At 43.5% G+C, this 20,554-nt stretch overlaps 1 protein-coding gene across 1 annotated transcript in view; it reads left to right on the top strand.

Moving 5' to 3' along the window:
• The window catches only part of GPC6 (glypican 6), a 1,075,997-nt gene that overhangs the window by 1,045,683 nt on the left and 9,760 nt on the right, over positions 1–20,554 (top strand). Inside the window, exon 7 of the mRNA XM_067712922.1 lies at positions 9,334–9,470. Coding sequence (XP_067569023.1) covers positions 9,334–9,470 — 137 coding nt within the window. The remainder of the gene's footprint in view (positions 1–9,333; positions 9,471–20,554) is intronic.

Below are 20,554 nucleotides of genomic sequence, written 5' to 3'. Positions count from 1 at the left end.
GTTCACATCTCACACTTCACAGGCAAGATCCAGAGGATAGAAAAGGTCCAAGGTAGATGGGCCTCAGGTAGTAGATAGACAGCCACGGGCAGAGCCTCTTGGAAGAGATCAAATATGCCCCATCAAAGAATCCATACAGAACCAAAGGTGATAACAAAGTTCAAAAACACTCCCAATCAAAACTTAACAGGTCACTCGCTTAGAAAACCAAAGGGAAGTTACTGGAAACGGTATGTCTCTATAAGGATTGTAAAGGCTGTCTAAGATGGGATTCATTCTATTTTAGTTAAATTCTCGTGGTTTTTTCCCCCAAGCCCAGATTGCCTCTGAGATCTCCAAGGTTCTTCCATCTTACCTGTGTAAATTACACCTGGAATGTAAATGACTCCTCTAGGCAGGAGGCTAGAATCCTACTTAGAGGATTGGAGGTATCATCTGACATCTCCCTCTGGCTCCGCGGTAATCAGGTCAGGGGAAAGCACTTTTTTTGAGAAAGTCTGACAGAATGTGCCCATGTCTTCCTTCCTCTCCAAAGGAAAGTCCAAAAGGCAGCTGCTGACAGATAGTCCCTCATTTTTGAAATCTTACTTCCCTTAGCAGATAATTGGCAATGCTGTACATGTATTTATTCATTGAACAAATATTTCTTAAAAACCCAGGACATACACAGCGCTGTTTAGCAAATCTCCACCGTGGAGCAGATATTCCCCTGGAGTCGGGAAAGCACAGATGCTCCTTAGCAAAAGGAGGAGCTAAAGACCAGAGTGGTGGCTAAAAGCGATGACTTGTGCGTGGATAAAATCAGCCCATCGTTGGAGGCGAAAACTTGGGAGGACGTGATACATTTTTTGCTTTTCTCCCTCCGGATAGAAATGACTAATTACCCAGCTTCCTAATAGTCCCCATGGCAGAGTTCAGCAGCCACCAAAAAGCAAATATCGGCAAAGCTTTATTTGCTTGGGAGGGAACGGTTTTGCCCAGAAAGGAAACTTCAGGACAAATTGACGGCAGTGCCCCCAGAGCCCTTTGCTTACCCATGACTATCCTATTTGCTCTGTGTCTGTTTACCCGCCTCTAGCCAGGGATGCTAGGAACCCTTCAAGAGCAATAACTATGTACCAGCCATGTTTGTATCCCCAAGGGGTAGCAGAAAACCTGACTTATAGAAGACATATACGAAGTGTTTAATAGATGAATGCTAGCAACAAAAGCCTTTTTTATTTAACCAATGTATTGGAACTTTTTCTAAATTATAATACACTTCCTTATCTCATTAAACTGATTTCACTAAATGTTTTTGCTTGCCAAGTCAGTGATTCAAAATATATTGTGTCAGTCCCTGTGCTATAGACAAGCAGCTCCAATTTTTTTTGATCTCATATTTCTATCAGCAAAAAATCAGAATCAAAGACACCCAGTATATTTATAACTATTTATGCATAAATTATATATAAGCACTGCTGAACTAATATACTCTGTACCTTGTGGGATGTATGCAAAAAATAGAAACTTTGGAAGAGTGAGATAAAATACAGAACCTTTATTATTTTGACTCTGTAATGTTGCAGATGTATCAAGAGTGAGGGAAGTATCATACCCGCCATTTTACTGTTGTTCACTTGTGCTTGCACTGTTTGAAAAGAACGAAATCCGAAGTTACTTCGCAAAAGTCATTTTAAGTCACTGGTCCATTTGATGTACATAATCTAGCCCATAAATGCATTTAACCAGCACTTATGAACTGGGATAGATTTCAGTACCCCGAGAGCCAGCTAACGAGGGGAGGGGAAGGTGCCATTTCAAGCCTTTTCCCAATGTCTCGTCTCACTCTTCCCGTGGGATAATTGAGAAATGGCCACTGCTACAAGGACCGATTGAAGGCACATCAATCGGTAGATAGATGAAATATTAGGAAGGCTTAATTCCCCTTATATTTTTATATTTAAGAAATAGAAATAGAAGTTCTGATGTTTTTGTCTTCAATCACATCGAATCATCTTACCCGCCGCTAAGGACATGCGCATCACCCCCCCACCAAACCAATACACACAAGTTGGAGACCATAGCTATAGGTAACATCCTTCTCAAGCCTAGTGGTTAAGAGTAACAATTCTGGGGCTTCCCTGGTGACGCAGTGGTTGAGAGTCCGCCTGCCGATGCAGGGGACACGGGTTCGTGCCCCGGTCTGGGAAGATCCCACATGCCACAGAGCGGCTGGGCCCGTGAGCCATGGCCGCTGAGCCTGCGCGTCCGGAGCCTGTGCTCCGCAACGGGAGAGGCCACAACGGTGAGAGCCCCGCCTACTGCAAAAAAGAAAAAAAAAAAAAAAGAGTAACAATTCTGAAGTCTCCATTTGAATTTGAATTTCATCTCTGCCATTTACTAGATGTGTCGCCATTTTTTTTCACTTCTCTAAACCCCCATTTCCCAGTTGCAAGCAGGGAGTCATACTTTAGCACAGAGCTGTGAAGCTCGAATGTAAGTGCCTGAGCTCAATGAAAGCTCCCAGTTAGCCCTCAATTGTTTTGACTCAGTTACTGCCCTAGGCTGAATGCAGCAAGGCTCTTAAACACCATGTGCCCTGACAATAAAGTCTTATTTCTTTTCCCAACTTTCTGTTATTTTTAACTTTTTCAAATGACACCGAAATGGTTGGAAAAATAATAAAGTTAACATCCATGTATGCTTTGTGTAGATTCAATCATGTCTGACTTGCTACTTTCAAGTAATTCTAAGACAAAATAACACTTTGGCTCTGAATACCTCCTTGTGAATCTTCTAAAAGCAAGGATAGTCTCCTACACAACCACAATACCACGATTACACTTAAGAATATTAACAGGAATTCAGTAACATCATCTACTACCTATATTATATTCAAAATTCCTCCGTTATCTCCAAACTCTCTCTTAACCCTCAGTACCCACCTCCAGGTGCAGGATTCAGTGAATGTCTTCACATAGCATTTGGTTGTTATGCTTTTAGAGTTTTGTTTTGTTTTTATTTTCATTTACAACAATCTTCCTTTCTTTTTCTCCCTCTTCTTTTCAAGAGTCAAGGCCAATTGTCTTATATAATATCCCACACACTGGATGTGTCTGATCATTTATTTATGGTGTTACTTAGTTTATACCTCTATCCCTAATATTTCCTGTAAACTGGAAGTTGTTAATTCAGAAGCCTGATAAGATTCAGGTTAAATATTTGGGGCAAGGTTACTTCTTAACTGAAGTTATCAGACGACAGTGTTTGGACGCTCCTTCTTCATGCTCTTTGTTTTTGCTAATCCCTTTGTTTTCAGCAACCCCCTCCACTTTGTCAGCTGCCTCGCTCTTTTATGTAATTGTACAATTCTGTAGGGTGGGTATGAAAATGGTACCACTGTGTTTCTATAGTCAAGTATTCAGGACCCTTGACAGGCTTTAAACTGAGAGTGTCTGCCTTTACTGAAGCCAGTAACTGAAATGGTCAGAAATCAGAATCAAGCCCCGATAAGTTCTCTGAAGAGGGCTCACGTTTTCCCTGTGGATCCCAACAGTATCTATTTGGATCATATTCCTATAGCATAACAGAGATTGTTGTTTAACTTTCACAATCTGTCAATAGCATAGATGAAAAATATTTAGTACACAGGTATTACTAATAGTACAGTACTTCTAATGCAACACTGGACAAATGGTAAATATAATTTGCAAGTATTGGAGAGAGTTAATCTCTCCTAAAATCGCTCATTTGGGAAGCAGGGAAAAGAAGTTGTAAATTCCACATCTGATCCCAGGTCTTTGCTCCCATCAAGTTTGTATTATTAATGAATTAGGGCTCGCTCTCACTGTCCGTAATATATTTCTACCAAGAATGCTTGCTAACGTAAAACTTAGCACACTATTGTGTACACTTAAGTCTCCAGGAAGAAAAAAAAACAACTCAGATCTAGAGCTACAGCAAAGGAAGTTACATTATTATTCAAAAAGAAGAAGAAGAGAAAATGAAAATATACTTCTAAACGGTGTGAGAATTGAAAAACTTTATTGATACCAGAAAACAAAGTGCAATCATTCAGCTAGTCTTTAGAATCAAAGGCATGTTCCTCTCCAGTGGCTAATAGTGTCCATTTTCTTCAGCTGTCTGCTTCACCACCCCAGCCTGGAAGTGAATTGGTTGATGTTTTCGTGCAGAATGTTAAAACAGCGTTTGCATCTCTCACTGCGCCTTTGCCGTTATCGCCTTCAGTTGCACAATGAAAATGCCTGGCTTCTGAAATGCCAGAGTGAAAGTGACCTGATTATAAAATGTGATGTAGTGAACGGTCAGAAGGGACCCTCACCCCTCACTAAGCCAGATACCACTCCTGGGAGGACCCTCAGCACCTCCCCACCCTTTTGAGATAAGAGCCCACAGTGTGTGACACCCCCCAACTATTTTGTGTTAGCCATAAGGTCTATGACTTTGTAATATACTAGGGCCATGAAACCCATTTTCTCAACCAACATTTATTGAACACCTACTGTGTGCTGAGACCTGTGTGTCTAACTCATCTCGGTTTACCCGGGACTTTCCGGTTTGGGGCTGAAAATTCAGTGTCCTAGATTCTCCTATGTCCCGGGCAAAATGGGGTAGTTGGTCACCCAACCCTTTCTAAGCACTGAGGATAAAGACAAATTAGAACCCTGTCCCAGCCCTCAAGACGCATGTGGTCTAAGAGAGAGTCAGAAAAGTAAGCCAATTATAAGGGATCGGAGCGATCAGTTCTCAGAATCATGAACAGGGCCCCCTGTGGAACACAGAAAGTTCCATCCAAATTTAACCAGGGGGCCAGAGGCTGCACCATGAAAGATGCAATACTTGAGTTTGATTTAAAGAAAGAGCAGCATCATATACGCTGTTCACTTTGGCAAATATTAAAAGAGGAGATATCTGTGGGATGTCATGCAATTTTACTTTCTCTGTCTCAAAATATATATATTTGGTTCAGATTCCCACAGCATAAAGGTGGGGTTTCTATGTGAAAAAAGGCAGACAGGCGAAGGCTCATTCTTGGTGTATTTCTTATGAGACAGAATAAAGCTTACAGTATTTCCATCCTGAAGCTGGTGATCATTGTCTGGACTAGCGATGAATATGTAACACCTATTTCTGCCTCTGGGGTTTGTGTTTGGAACAATGAGGATGAGTGGCCTAAGCAGGTGGTCCAGGTTAGAGGTTAGAGACGTTGAAGTGACACCCTGCCGGACAAATCCGATGTGAAGGATTTTATTTTGGACATGTTTTATTTTTTTTTTAATTCAAACTTACTGAAAAATTGCAATTTTTGAAAAAATTTTATACCTCCATCTAGATTCACCAATTATTAAAATTTTCTTAAATTTGCTTTCTCACTCTCTCTCGCTCTATACATCTATGTGTTTTTATTCTTATTATTATTCTTGAACCATTCTAGAATAAGTTATGGAAATCATAACTCTTTAGTTCTAAATACTCCAGTGTGTATCTCCTAAGAACATGACATTCTCCTGGGTTATCACAATAGGAGTTCGTGTTCAGGAAGTTTAACACTGATACAATATTATCTGATACAGAGTCAGTGTTCACATTTTGCCAACTAGCTCAATAATATCCTTCCTGGCAATTATTTTTCCAATCTAGTGCCCGATCCAGAACCTTCCACTGCATTTGGACGTCATGTCTCTTATTCTTCTTAATCTAGACGAACTCTTCAGCTTTTCTTTACCTTTTATGACTGACATTTTTGAGGAATACAGGCCAGTTGTTTTGTAAAACATCCCTCAGTTGGAGGTTGTCTAATGTGTCCTCATGATTGGATTCAGGTTATGAATTTTCGCTGCATAGGTGATAGGTCCTTCTTGTCCCATCACATCAGGAGGTACCCGACATCAGTCCATCCCGTTACTTTGATCGCTTGGTTAAGGTAGGGCCTGCCAAGTTTCTGCACTGTAGAATGTTGACAGTCGTCCTGTTGTAATAATGTCATCTGTGGGGAATGCTTTGGGATTGTGTAAATATCCTGTTCCCCATTAAACTTTTACCCAATATTATTTTGCACTTGTACTGGTTTGCTAGGGCTGTGTAACCACCAACTGTGTGGCTTACAACAATAGAAATTTAATGTCTCACAGTCTGGAGGCTGGAAGTCTGAGATCCAAGTGTCAGTAGGGCTGTTTCCTTCTGAGGCTGTGAGGGAGAATCTGTCCCAGGCCTGTCCCCTGGCTTCCTGTGGCTTGCTGGCCATCTCTGGTGTTCCTTGGCTTGTGTGTGCATCACCCCAAGCTCTACCTTCATCTTCACGTGATGTCCTCCCTGTGTGTGTGTGTGTGTGTGTGTGTGTGTGTGTGTGTGTGTGTGTGTGTGTGTGTGTCTGTGGCTAAAGCTCCCTTTTTAATAAGGACAAAGTCATCTTGGATTAGGTCCCACCCTAATGACCCCATTTTAACTTGATCATCTGCAAAGACTCTTATTTCCAAATAAGGTCAAGGTCACATTCACAGGTACTGGTGGGCAGGATCCAGCATCTTTTGGGGCGGACACAATTCAACCCACAACAGCATCTATTGACGATACTTACTGAGATCAGTCATTACTATGAGATGGCTGCAGAACGGTGGTTTTTCTATCATGTTTTCAACATTTCTTAGTTGGTGTTTCAGGGGTTTGAAGGTTTTTGAATAATTGTTAAACAGAGTATGTCTATCCATCTATGGCTGGATAGAAATGGCCACATATCTTTAAAACAAAAATTAAAAAAAAAAAACCCATAACGATATGTACCCACATCTGTGCTAGGAATTGTGAGCAGAAAACGACTGGCCTGTGGACCAAAGTCAGCACAAATGGGGGAAATCAGAGAGTGTAGTTTTTAAGCAACCCTAAACATTTGCTGATTGTAAGCTACTCCTTGGAAGGTCATTGTGGATTTTTCTATGCTCTGAAACAAAAGTAACATCACACTATTGAAGGATGTGTACCAGGTTCTTGTATTCAGCATTCTGGTCATCTTCTGGTGAACCATCTTCTGGTGTTCTGGTACTTACTGGTGAACAGATATTTCCCATGACGGAAATCTCTGTCATCATCAGAATCACAAATAAGCAAGGGCCAAAACCTGTACAATTCTGTGTGTTCTAAAATCATGAAGCCGGAGCCTATGCCAGACGCCCCACTACCGCTCGTAGAATTGCTCAGTAAATTCTGAATTTAGAAGAAGTGCAGAAGGATAAGAGAAGCCATTGCTCCTTTCCCTCTGAGAATTGGCTGCTGTTTCTAATATAACTTTGTTTCTGAGACAACCATCTAGCTAGAAAAAGATTTCTATGGATAAGATATTATTCATCTTTCTTGTATCAATATTCAAAATTCAGCAATCAGAAAATTTTTCATCAGGGGCTCCCCTGGTGGCGCAGTGGTTGAGAGTCCGCCTGCCAATGCAGGGGACGCGGGTTCGTGCCCTGGTCCGGGAGGATCCCACATGCCGTGGAGTGGCTGGGCCCATGAGCCATGGCCACTGAGCCTGCGCATCCGGAGCCTGTGCTCCGCAATGGGAGAGGCCACAACAGTGAGAGACCCGCGTACCGCAAAAAAAAAAGAAAAAGAAAATTTGTCAGCAGGAGAGGAGGACTGTGATAAAAACCTAGCCCTCAGCATGCTTCGTCCCCATTTTTCAGAAGTGACATTTCACATATAGGTGCCAAAAGTGAATTGGGGTGGGAAGAACAGGAACCTTTGGAATTTATGGTTATTACAGAAATTGTAGAAATTATGATCTGACTGTCTGACCAGAAAATAATCTTGTATCACCTCCTAAAGAATCATGGGCTTTTTTCAATTAAAAAAAGCAGCAGTACACACACACACACACACACACAAAACTGTACAATTCTGGAAGTACCAAGAAATATGACTAGGGACAACATGAAAGATCAGAGATCTTTTATTTCTTTGTGTTTCCTCTTAAACCTCACAACAGATCTTTGGAATTTTTTCTCACATCTGTACTCCATCCACAGTAAACAAAGAATACTTTGTTTCCAAAAGCCACTGATTACAAGTGTCAGTGGTCCTCCCTTCTAGGATGCTGTATAACTTTTCTAGGGCTGTCGTGATGAGGTGTGGGCAACTTAAACCACAGAAATTTATTGTCCCACAGTTCTGGAGGCTAGAAGTCCAAAATTAATGTGTCAGCAGGATTGGTTGATTCTGAGGGCTGTGAGGAAAGGATTTTTTCCAGGTTTCTCTCCTTGGCCTGTAGATGAATGTTTTCTTCCTGTGTCTCTTCACGTTGTCTTACCTCTATACATATCTCTGTGTACAAATTTCCCCTTTTATAAGGACACCAGTCATATTGGATTAGGGCCACTCTAATGACCTCATTTTAACTTCCTTACCTCTGTAAAGACCCCATCTCCAAATAAGGTCTTATTCTTGAAGTACTGAGGGTTAGGGCTTCAGCATACAAATGTTAGGGGGACATAATTCAACCTATAACAGAGGCATTTCAACCATCCACAGATTTTCCCAATGTTCATGTAGACAGAATAGGAAATAAGGGTGGTGACTGCATGAAACTAGATTCTAATTATGGAGCCAAAATTGTACTGAATCTCTCTCTCTACCTTTTCCACAGACGAAAAGTCAGTGCTGAGACTGAAAGCACTAAAGATGCTGGTACTAAGCTCCTCCCGGCCATCCACCCATAGGGCTGTGGATTTTACACTTGCTTGTATTTGTAATGACGCTTCCCTCTGCTGCTAGAGATTTTTAAGTGGATTTGGGTTGCTGTTCAGCGTCCAAGAGTGTGCTGTGTGGGCTGGTCACTTGGTCAAGGGCAGGGGTTACCAGCAGCTGAATTAGTGACAATATTCATTTCTTGCAGAAACAAGTAGACCTTTGGGGAAAGTGCTGTATCTCTTCATGCATCCTTTAGGTGCATTTATCTGACATCCAGGCATATGAATCCTAAAGAATATATTGAGAGTGTTTGCAATAGAGAACACCTATTTCTCCCAGCTGGAGAGGGACCTGAAGCCAGCTGAGACGCTTCAGAAGTTTTTACTTCAAAGGATGGGAGGACAGAAAAGATGGAAAACCAGGAGCCAATTACCTGAGAGCTCTCTGCTGGAATCTAGAGGGAGACGGAGAAAGGAAGAAGTGAGGCTTTCCTGGGCAACAAATCCCGCAGGATGATGTCTCTCCTAAAGCTGATGGAGAGTCTGTGCTAGTCCTGTGGCAGACTCTCTAACCTTCCCCTGAGTTGCATCCTTGTGTAGAAACGGACGACGCCTGGGGAGAATGTTCACTGTCTTTCCTTGCTTTCTTGATCAGGTCACAGACATAAAAGAGAAACTGAAGCTCTCTAAAAAGGTCTGGTCAGCATTGCCCTACACCATCTGCAAGGACGAGAGTGTGACGGCGGGCACGTCCAACGAAGAGGAATGTTGGAACGGGCACAGCAAAGCCAGGTGAGGGCGGCTCGCTATTCTTACGGATGGGGCGTTGCACATCTAGCCCTGGAAGGCTCTCCTGGCACAGCGCTGCAGACCTGTTTATGCAAAAAGCAATGGAGGGTGGAGGGACAAGTCGTCACTTAGCGACAGCTGTTCAGAGTGACAGGTTTGATGGGCACCTGGGAACGCTTACTCTCAAGGTGCCATTAAGCATGGAATCTTTGTTCTGAATGCCTCGCCTCTGGATGAGGACAGAGGGATGGTGACAGATGCCAGGTTACGGATATCCTGAGACCACAAAGAGCTTTTTATGTTCACTTACTGACTTTAAGATAGCAGAGCTATTTTTATCCGTAGTTAAATTTGCACAGCTGACTGGTTTTTTTCCATCACAAGTTAAACAGGAAGTGAACATTCAACTGTAATTTTTTTCACCCTTGGAGAAAAAAAAATATTGAAGTCTCATTGGAAGGGTTAGGGAAAAAGAAAATGACAGACAACCAGGAAAGCGTTCTCACAGGTTCCGTGCCTTGAAAAGTCCTATTGGAATCTCCTGATGAGAGATGGCTCTGTTCTTATCCTCTGCTCTGCCGTCCATTGCTACTGCCACTTGGTATGGAATTTCTGGATTTCTTGATTCAGCCCAGAAATGGGCTTGGCCTGAGTTTTCATAGGGTGGAGAAGTTGGACGGGAGAACTGGCTGGGAGTTGGCAGGCCAGGCAGCCCCCAGGAGAGGAGTCTGCCTGAGCCCTCCTCAGTGGGGATGCAGGTGGGCAGAGCAGCTGGTAAACTCAAGGAATCTTTGGGGATCAGCCAGCAAGTGGAGAACCTAAGAGTGGGGACTGTCCTGCGGCGTTATTGGGCGGTTTCAAGCATATGAAGTAGCTGTGATGAAAAGGGAACAAGAAGATTCATAGATATTAAGTTCAGAAGCTGCAGAAGGAAGGGGTTCAAGTGAGGTGCTCCCTGGGTGTAACTTCTTACACTGCTGAGTTGCAGTTTTTAGCACCTATTGGTAATGAGATTATTAGCCATACTAGAGAGAGCTTAGCAAGATGAAAACAAGACAGCTGTAGAAAAAACTGTAATCATTTCGTTACCCCCAAATATCAATGTGCAAATCTTAGATCATGAGGGTCCAAGAGGCTATTCATGGTATCAACATTTCCCTCAAAAATGCATAGTAATTTATCAGTGTCCGACCTTTTAGGAAGGAGCCCTTGGGCCAGCAAATTCAGCTGTGAATTAACAGCTTCTAATGTGTCTTTTCCTAATGACTGTACAAAAAGACACTGTAAAGGATGACCAGGTGGCCTAATGGATGAAGCGGTTGATTTTCCGAGCTGCTCTGCTGCCCATCTGTGTTTACCTTTTAGCCTTGGCTAAAACAGCAGCTGTGTTTTCAACTACATTCCCGTGGACACTTACACAGGTTACTGGATATTAGCGCAAATGCAGTGTCTTACAAAAGGAAATATAAAAAAAGGCTTTGGGCAGGGACTGGGGAGAGGACTACATTCCATCAAGAAAATGAATGGGGAAGATAAAGACCATTGAAGTTAGAGCAAAAAGAGGCTGTCAGCCAAGTTCCTCACTGTGTCAGGAACCGAGACAGGGTAAGACATTAGTCTAGTCTAAGGTTTGCCGACTAACAAGGGTGAAAGCGGAAATCTCCCAAATCCTAGAGCGTATTCTTTTCACTTTAATACCCTGACTCTAGAGCAAATGACAGATAAATACTGTCCTCCCCAGGTGAGAAGAATAAATGAAACAGAGTCTTCGCTCCGTAAAAGATTTAGTGGGTCTACATTCGGTTGATTCAGTTCATCAGCAATATTATTAAGCACTCCCTCAACCCAGGCACTGTGCAAGGCTCCGTCAATTAAGTACTATGTGATGGCAGTGGTGTCTGTCAACACATGAAAAGGCACAGTGGCTTGAGAGAAGACAGTGGATTTGGGAACTTTAAACACCCTCCTGTTGGACTGTGGGTTGGGAAAGGACCACATAGGTGGAGACACACCTGGATCAGTACTCAGGGACCAGATTTGAAGTTTATCCTGAGGTCTGTGGGAAGCCATTGGAGGATTTTATGTGGGCGAGGGAAATCATCAAACTTAATGCGATAAAATCATTTGCATGAATATTCCAGAATTTAACCCAGTGTGTTATTAAAAAGATAGTGCTGTCAAATATTTGTGACTCAAATTATATTTCCATTGAAAAATTACAATTTCAAGGGTTTTTTTTAGTACCTTTCTTTTTATTTATTCCACTGGAATGGAATCTTAATATTATAACTTTATTTATTTATCTATTATTTTTGGCTGCATTGGGTCTTCGTTGTGGTGCGCGGGCTTCTCATCGCGGTGGCTTCTCTTGTGGAGCACAGGCTCTAGGCGCGCAGGCTTCAGTAGTTGTGGCACGCGGGCTCAGTAGTTGTGGCTCGGGGGCTCTAGAGCGCAGACTCAGTAGTTGTGGCGCACAGGCTTACTTGCTCCGGAGCACGTGAGATCTTCCCGGACCAGGGCTCGAACCCATGTCCCCTGCATTGGCAGGCGGATTCCCAACCACTGCACCACCAGGGAAGCCCTATAACTTTATATTTAATAACACTGTAAATAGATAACCAATAAAGATTTGTTAGATTAAATTTAATTGAAGGTTTCTTCTCATCCAAGTATTAATTGATCGAGGAACACACAAGAGAAGTTTTCATTAAAAAAAAAATTCCACTGAACTATTTTGCAAGTTAAAAAATCCGTTTGTAACGCAAGGCAACCTATTTTTTCCCTATTTTTGCAGTACGGCCTTTCAGATGATAGGCCTTCTTAAATGTTTAGGAATACTTGTGAAAAAGAAAGAAAGGTTATTCCTGTCACCCTGTGAAATAAAAGAACCAGAACCTTTATTTTAAAACAAAAAAATCTATCAGGTGTTTAGAGATCTGGAACAGCGATGTCTATTAGCATTGATAGAGATTGTCTGGCGTTTTAAAACTCAAGGCTGTTTTAAAACAGGGATGAGGCTGCCGGTCCCTCAGACATTTCTTCCTTTCTTTGTATTTTATCCATCTGATTCCTTCAGCCAGTCTTTGCAGCCCTTTTGTCCTATCTAAGTATTTGCTCTGACTTGCCTGCCGTTATTCATATCTCTCCTGATTGTTTTCTGCGTGCAGCTCCAAGCTCTCTACCATACTTCCTTGATTCAGAAGCATGCCCATTTCACATGTTAACATTTCTGAAATCAAAATGACTCCTACAGTGGACATGTCCCTTTACTCCAGTTATGTATTACTTTCCCAAATAGGTGTTAGTAAATGAATATCACCCGTTGAAATTAATGATGACTTGAAACAAAACAGGATGCACACAGATGCGGCTGCGGTGGTAACCACAGGGTGAAAGCTTCTGTGTTGAGATGATAGTCAAGGGTATGTGAGTAATCGTTCCCCCAGAACGGAAACCCACCTTCATCCCCTGCTCCCACCTTTGCCCGTCTCTGGCAGGTCTCACTCTGCTTCAGTAGCGGAGCAGGTCTGGAAACAGGAGGTGAGGTAGAAGGAAGAGACTGTGCCCTCTGAGGGGAGGAAATTGTGGGCGCACCGATGACCCTGTCAGCACGTAAATCTGCATTTGACAACAGGACAACAGGTGGTCAGCAGAGGCCCTTCCCTGCTTCTCCTTCCCTTGCCAACCACTGGGACAATTTAAAGACCAGTGCAATAATGTCTGTGAGAATACGTGGTAAACTCTAAAGCAATGCTTCTCAAGTGTACAGGCTAAAATCTGGGCGATCTTGTTAAAAATGCGGACTCTGATTCAGGAAGTCTGCGGTGGGCCTGAGATTCTGCATTTCTAACAAGCTTGCAGGAGATGCAGATGTTGCAGGTCCAGGGACCGCAGTTTGAGTAGCAAGGCTCTAAGGAAGAGTTGCCAGATTTAGCACGTTAAAAACAGCAGACACCAAGTGGCACACACTTACACTCAAAAAAGGATTCATTGTTTATCTGAAATTCAGATTTCACTGGCTGTCCTGTATTTTATCTGGCAGCCCTACTTTAAGTTCCTATTAATATGTAAGATGTTCCCTTTTTCAGTTCAGGTGCAAGCCTCAGGGAGCATGTTACAATGTGCTGTTTTCTCTTTGCCTCCAAGGAAACCCTTGATGTTTCCCTTAATGGGGTTTTTCTTATATGAAAACCAACAACAGCAACTGGGTTGGGCAGGTCACGTGGTTCGTTTGTAACATCACCCACTAAAGATAGCCAGAGCCCAGGCCAGGTTGAAGTCATCTCAACAATGAATTGCTTAAGCTTCACAAGTGCATCAAGAGGGAATTTTAAGTTGGAAATGCAGCACAGCCTTCATGAGACAGGATATTGTCCACACAAACCTCTGGTCTCTAATGAGGTGCCTTTGTGGGCCAAGGATGGATCCGGTCATTACTGGATTCAATTAGTGTCTTAGCTCAGGCTGCTATAACAAAAATACCGTAGACTGGGAGGCTTAAACAGAAATTTCTTTTCTCACAGTCTGGAGGCTAGAAGTCAACAGGGTTGGGTTCTGGTGAGAGCCCTCTTCTGACCTTGTGGATGGCCGTTTTCTTTCTGTGCCCTGGCACAGAGAGAGGGCTGTGCCAGGGCACAGAGAGAGAGGGCTCTGGTCTCTTCTTATAAGGGCTCTAATCCCATCATAGGGGCTCCACCTTCACGACCTCATCTAAACCTAATTACCTCCCCACTACCCCACCTCCGAGTACCATCACATTGAGGGTTAGGGCTCCAACCTATGGCTCTCGGCAGGACACAAAGATTCCGTCTATAGCAGATAATACTCACATCCACATCCTACTTTATCAGAATAGCTAATGAAGAATTCAGGCCAGTGTCTGTCTCTCAAGAAAAGCAGCCTCAGGTGCTTCGTCCATGGCCAGCAGGAAAGTAAGCTGGCTAGTGGAACTTCTCCTCCTTCCGTCTCTCGCTTACCTAAGCAACGTCTGAGGGGGAAATGAGACTCAGCAACACTCCGACTTAACTCAGGCAAACAGAAGGTGAAAGGAAGCTAAGAAGTAAGGGAGGAACATCAATAATCATCTAGACAGCCAAAGGGAAAAAAATTAAAGAGTCGCGGGACAGGTTACAATCCCAGGGTGAACCTAGAGCCCCTTGGAGGACATCAGAGTCATCTGTCACCCCTGAGAAGGGCGTTCCGGGCAGCCGGTGCCCGGAACGAGCTGCCTGCACAGGAGCTAGAGAATGATCTGATGGCAGCAGGCGAGCATAGGCTCAGAAGGAAAGAAAACTTTATATGATTAGCATGTAGAGGGTAAAGCACTGTCAGGCAGCAGCAGAAGAAAAACTAAAGCCCTTGGGATGTTCACACAGGCTCTTACCTTTTTGCTCCTAGAGAAGCAGAGTCTTGCTTCTGAGGACGGAACCGTGTTGAATTACATCATCTGTAACTTCCTTGAGGATTGTGTTCTCTTTATGGGGATCCTTTCTCTAAGCTCATAGGAGTTAAAAGGGAAAGGGGAGTATGGCAGTCGATGGGATGGGGCAGGAGAAATGCAATGAAAGCCAGTCTGAGGCACGTCCCTGGAGCACGTGGATCTCATGATAGAACATACACGAATCTCAGTGTCTTCGGGGTTTCTTTAGTCTGTTATATCCTTCTCTCCCATAAAACTGGTAAAACAGCTTTCTGCTTCTCTGCTCCTTGTTAACTAGTGTTTAGCCACCACTGTGTCCTTTCTTTAAGATGCTTTCTAGAAGGAGCCTATCAAGATGCCAGCTGAGAGACAAGGATTAATTGGATCCATTGGAAACATAGCTTTTGCTGGGAGCCTCTGCTGTCTTTTAAGTCACCTGATCCTCACAGAAATAACTGTGTACCCCAAGGAAATCCTTCCTGAGGCCAGGAGGTAAAAACAATAAGTTGTAAGAAATAGGAAATGTAGAAAAATCTAGAAAATAGGTCAGTCGCTCTCAACAGCCACTGAGTAGATTGACTAAGCAAAGAAACTAGGAAGTCACGAGTGGGTACATTTGAGCAGCTGGCAGAGGGGCAAAATGGTGCGTGGTGATGAGAAATCTGTCAGAGACAGTGACGTGACAGATCTGGCGGGACATTACTGTCTTAGTCTGATTGCGGGGTATGTCCCTAAGCACTCCAGCTGCATTTGAGAGATCTGTAAAATTTTTGATGTATAACCAGCCAGACAAACACCTGGGGAAAGTGGGAAGTCTGTCTGGGAAGAAAACTGGCAACTGTCCAAGCTGACATTGCTGAAAGCCCACTTCCCTTCTCTGGGATGCTTAAGAGGGAAGACCCCATGAAGGCTGACTGTCCTGGGGGAGAGGGACGCTGCGTGCACCTCCTGGAAGTGATGAAAAGTGTGGCTAGAGATGGGAGGAAAGAGGCATGTTGCTGTCGACAGCTCGGCAGCCCTGAGGACTGGCTCGTGGGTCTTCTTTCCCACCCGCCCTGGAGTTTGCTGACTCCAATTCTACCAAGAAAGGATGGTTTGGGCAGCTCCTGCCAACGAGCTCAGAACCCACGTCAAAGAATTTACCTTCTGTTCACTAGCACAACCAACGAGCTGTGTGTCCTCCAAGAGTTCCAAACCATTTCATGACACGCATCTTCCAGATGGGAAGAAAGGCACAGCAAATCATTCTTCTGTCCATGAATCCAGGCTTTAAAACTCAGAATCTGCCGCCGTCAGCCCTCCTAAGAAACGAGTTTGGCGTTTGAGGGAGCCCTGTTCACAACCTAATTTTATAAGAATGCATTGCAATTGCATAGTGTATTATATTTGTCAAGCATTTTCATATACTTTCACTTAATATGGCAGCTTATGAAACAAATAAGGTAAGAATTATCCATATAAATATAAAAATAATTATATAAGTGGTATAATTCTATATACTACTATATATATAGTAGCTAAGTGACTTACCCATGATTACACTGCTGGGTCCCAAAGAGATCTCAGGTGCCCTGGGTCAACCTCTGTGTCTTTGACCATGTCTTGGTGTCACACCTCTTTGAAGTACCTAATGCCACAGACAACTCCAGCTCAAAAGTCTTCAAGAATTTATAAATCCACTTAAAACATAAAGTCACAGTAGGTTTTGAATAATTCCACTTTGCAGTCAGGAAAAAATGGAGAGGGAAAAAGTAATATATATCAAGAACTTGTGAAAACTCTACTTAAAACTTAGATTTTTCTAAACTGTGGTAAAACATACACAACGTAAATGTTACCATTTCAGCCATTTTTTAAGTGTAGAGTTGAGTGGCATTAAGTACATTCACATGGTTGTGCAGTCATCACCACCATCCATCCGCAAACATTTTTATCTCCCTGAACTAAAACTCTACACCCATTAACAATAACCCCCTACACCTCCCTCCCACCAGCCCCCGTCAACCACCATTCTACTTTCTGTCTCTATGAATTTGACTGTTTCAAGTACCTTACATAAGTGAAATTATACAACATACGTCCCTCTGTGATCGGCGTACTTCACTTAGCGTGATATCTTTAAGATTCATCGATGTCAGCATGTGTCAGAATGTCCTTCCTTTTTAAGGCTGAGTTGTTATATGTGTAGACCACATTTGTTTATCCATTCATCTGGCAGAAGATACTTGGGTTGCTTCCACCTTCTGGCTGTTGTAAATAATGCTGCTGTCAACATGGGTGTACAAATATCTGTTTGAGTCCTTGCTTTCAATTCTATTAGATATATGCCCAGAAGTGGAATTGCTGAATCATATGATAATTCTATTTTTACTTTTTTGAAGAACGGCCATACTGTTTTCCAAAGCGCTGCACCATTTTGCATCCCCTCTAGCCATGCAGAAGAGTTCCAATTTCTCTACGCTCCATTGATTCTGAGCCCATTCATGAGCCCATTCTGAGTGCCCTGGGTCGGGAATGCCTGCTGTGCTGACCCGGTCACTCATCGCTCATAGCAAGCTCCACAGAAATTTCCTCCACCAGGACTCCTTCTGGGTTGAAGGCTTCTCGTTGTACCCTCACCAGGCAGAAGGGGCTGGGAAGCCCTGTGCAGCCTCCTTTATAAAGGTTCTAGCCCCAATCAGGAGCACAGAGCCCTCTAGATCAAATGCCTTGCCTTCTCATACTATCACCTTGGGCATCAGGTTTTCAACATGTAGATTTTGGGAGAACACAAACGTGCAGACCATAGCAGATGTGAAGATAAATAATTCTGCAAAACTGCTGAAGAGTTAGACCCTACACCTAGTCTTACAAAATAGAAGGTAACCAAAATGCTTCACTATTCCCGGATTCCACTCACCTTCCATACCACAGCATGAGGTATTGGCAAACAGTGACACCCCTCCAATTTGTCCTCATTTCTGGGTTCTCCCTGCCCCATGTAAATGTGCAGGCTGCCTCAGAACCTGGACTCTCTGGAGCAAGATTCTCCTCCCTTTCCACGTCTCCCAGACTATGATGGTGCAAAAATAGAGTGCCCTCAAGCCAAAGATCTGGTGCAAAATCTAATAAAGGGAACAACATTATGGGCTCAAAGATGCGTCCGTTCTTGCAGGATATGAGCGTTATGTAAAGAGATCAGACAAGAGAGGCAACAAATAAATGGGCTGGTGCCGAACTGGGCTTCCATTGATGCCCCAGGCTGCACTCTGGACATCCACAGATTTGGCCTCAGGATGTACCCCTGGTGTGACAAAATGGCCATTTTCTTCTTCAACTGTGTTTTTCGGTTTAAGTTTCCATATTGTCTCTAAAGTTCCCCTTGGAATACACTAAAGGAGAAAAGGTTCTCGAGGACATGGCTGCATTGTTACTTGCTTTCATTGTAAGTAGCTGAGCATCAGCAGGTACAGTTCGAGGCTGAGTTTCTTTGGCAGTCTTGTATTGTTCCTGCGTGCTCAGACTCCCAAGGGTGGCATTCCCATGTAAGCTATCGCAGTCAGCTTCTGATAAATGACTCTCGGCTAGCTGCGCCGTGCGCACAGCGGCTGAAAGCAACAAAGCCCTCCTCTGACTCAGCATAGGTACAGCGGCAGGGACCATTGTTCAGAAGGTCCAGGGGCAACACCAGAGCCCAGGGGCACCTTTCAGCCCCTCTCAGCTCCTGTGCCAGCAAAGGCTGGACTGCCCTTGTATTTTTTATTCTGATGGGCTTTACTGATTAGGTAGAGCTCACGCAGCCAGGCACATATAATTGAATGTCAATGAGTCAATCCAATGTCATATTTTAGAACTTATATCAGGAAGACAATCTCAGAATCTAACAGAATTTCGTTGGTATACCAGATATATTAAAAGGCAACACAAACATCACGCTTTACTGCAAAAATAAAGAAATATAGTTCCATGACTCTTTCATTTCTATTAGGACATTTTTTAGGGCAGTAAATACTGTGAAGTTCTATGGAAAAGAATTTGCAATGTGCTCTGTGTGCTTTATTATTCATTATGTAGTACACATCATGAAGTCAATTTTATTCAAGATATGGATGAAAACATGGAGCTTATTCTGGGACTTCTGATTTAAAATGGGTAAACCGGGCTTCCCTGGTGACGCAGTGGTTAAGAATCCACCTGCCAATGCAGGGGACACGGGTTCGAGCCCTGGTCTGGGAAGATCCCACATACCGCGGAGCAACTATGCCTGTGCGCCACAACCACTGAGACTGCGCTCTAGAGCCTGCGAGCCACAACTACTGAGCCCGCGAGCCACCACTACTAAGCCCGCGAGCCACAACTACTGAAGCCTGCACACCTAGAGCCCATGCTCAGCAACAAGAGAAGCCACCGCAATGAGAAGCCCGCGCACCACAAGGAAGAGTAGCCCCCGCTCTCCGCAACTAGAAAAAGCCCACACGCAGCAACGAAGACCCAATGCAGCCAAAAATAAATAAATAAATAAATTTTAAATAAATAAAATGGGTAAACCATGCAAGGCAGAAATAGAGACACAGATGTAGAGAACAAACATATGGACACCAAGGGGGGAAAGCGGGGGGTGGGGTGGCGGCGGTGGTGTGATGAATTGGGAGATTGGGATTAACATATATACACTAATATGTATAAAATAGATAGCTAATAAGAACCTGCTGTATAAAAAAATAAAATTCAAAACAAAATAAAATGGTAAACCCATTCATGCACAAATACATCATGCATAAGATTTCAACACCTGAAATATGGCTTAAATATAAGTTTCTTTGTGTGTTTCTATTTCTTCTTTTGGAGGCTGATGGATAGAGCCTTTGGTTTCAGAAAATTGGAAAATAACCTGCGGGAAGGGGAAGAATTTTAAGCATAAGTATATTGTACAAGAAAATGTAAACAGGAAGGACAAAATAGAGGAAGGGAAGTTTTTTCGGCTTTCAAGCAACACTAAGAGAGGCAGTAAAAGAGTGATAATGATAGCAGTTAGGCAGGGCTGCTCCAGCCTATCAGATGCTCGGGCTGGATGTTCTGACTCGCTTTGAGATCCACTCTCCACCCCTCCACCTTGGTCTGTGCCCTTCAGGAGAACCTCTACAGACTGCATCACCTGGGTATCCTTTCCTGTTGGCTTCCAGTTGGGTTCAGCCAATGGGAGGCACCAGCCAGAGGTCAGAAGGAGGGACTAGAGAGGTCAGGGTATCATTCCCTCCGCTCCCTCCCTGAGGGGCCTTGGTTTGGCAGTTGCAGTGTCTTCTGGCTGCACTGCATGGTTTCAGATCTCACGCGTTCCGCTAACAGCTCCATCCCCTCTGGCCCTTCTGCTGTTGCCAGCCCCAGGGTTCTTTGCGACATTGGTTGGTTTCCTTCAACCCTGTTCACACCTTTGTAAACAGTCTCTTCTTTAAACTCTCTTTACTGCTCCTTTGAGTGTGCCATGTGTTTCTTACCGGGACACAGACAAACATAGTGCCTTTGTAGGAATTAGAAAAGGACGCCCAGATGGGAATATGAAGGTTTAGTATACTATCGTCTCTACTTTGGTGCATGCTAAAATTTTCTAAAATAAAAAGATTCCCACAAAAGAGAAGAAAAGGAAAGGAAAAGGCACCCCTTTTGGTGGATGGTGCCCTGCACGGGCACT

Source organism: Pseudorca crassidens, chromosome 18, assembly GCF_039906515.1.
Source record: "Pseudorca crassidens isolate mPseCra1 chromosome 18, mPseCra1.hap1, whole genome shotgun sequence".
NCBI lineage: Eukaryota > Metazoa > Chordata > Mammalia > Artiodactyla > Delphinidae > Pseudorca > Pseudorca crassidens.
The sequence above is the reverse complement of the archived record's forward strand: the minus strand, read 5'-3'. Positions and strand labels throughout refer to the sequence as shown.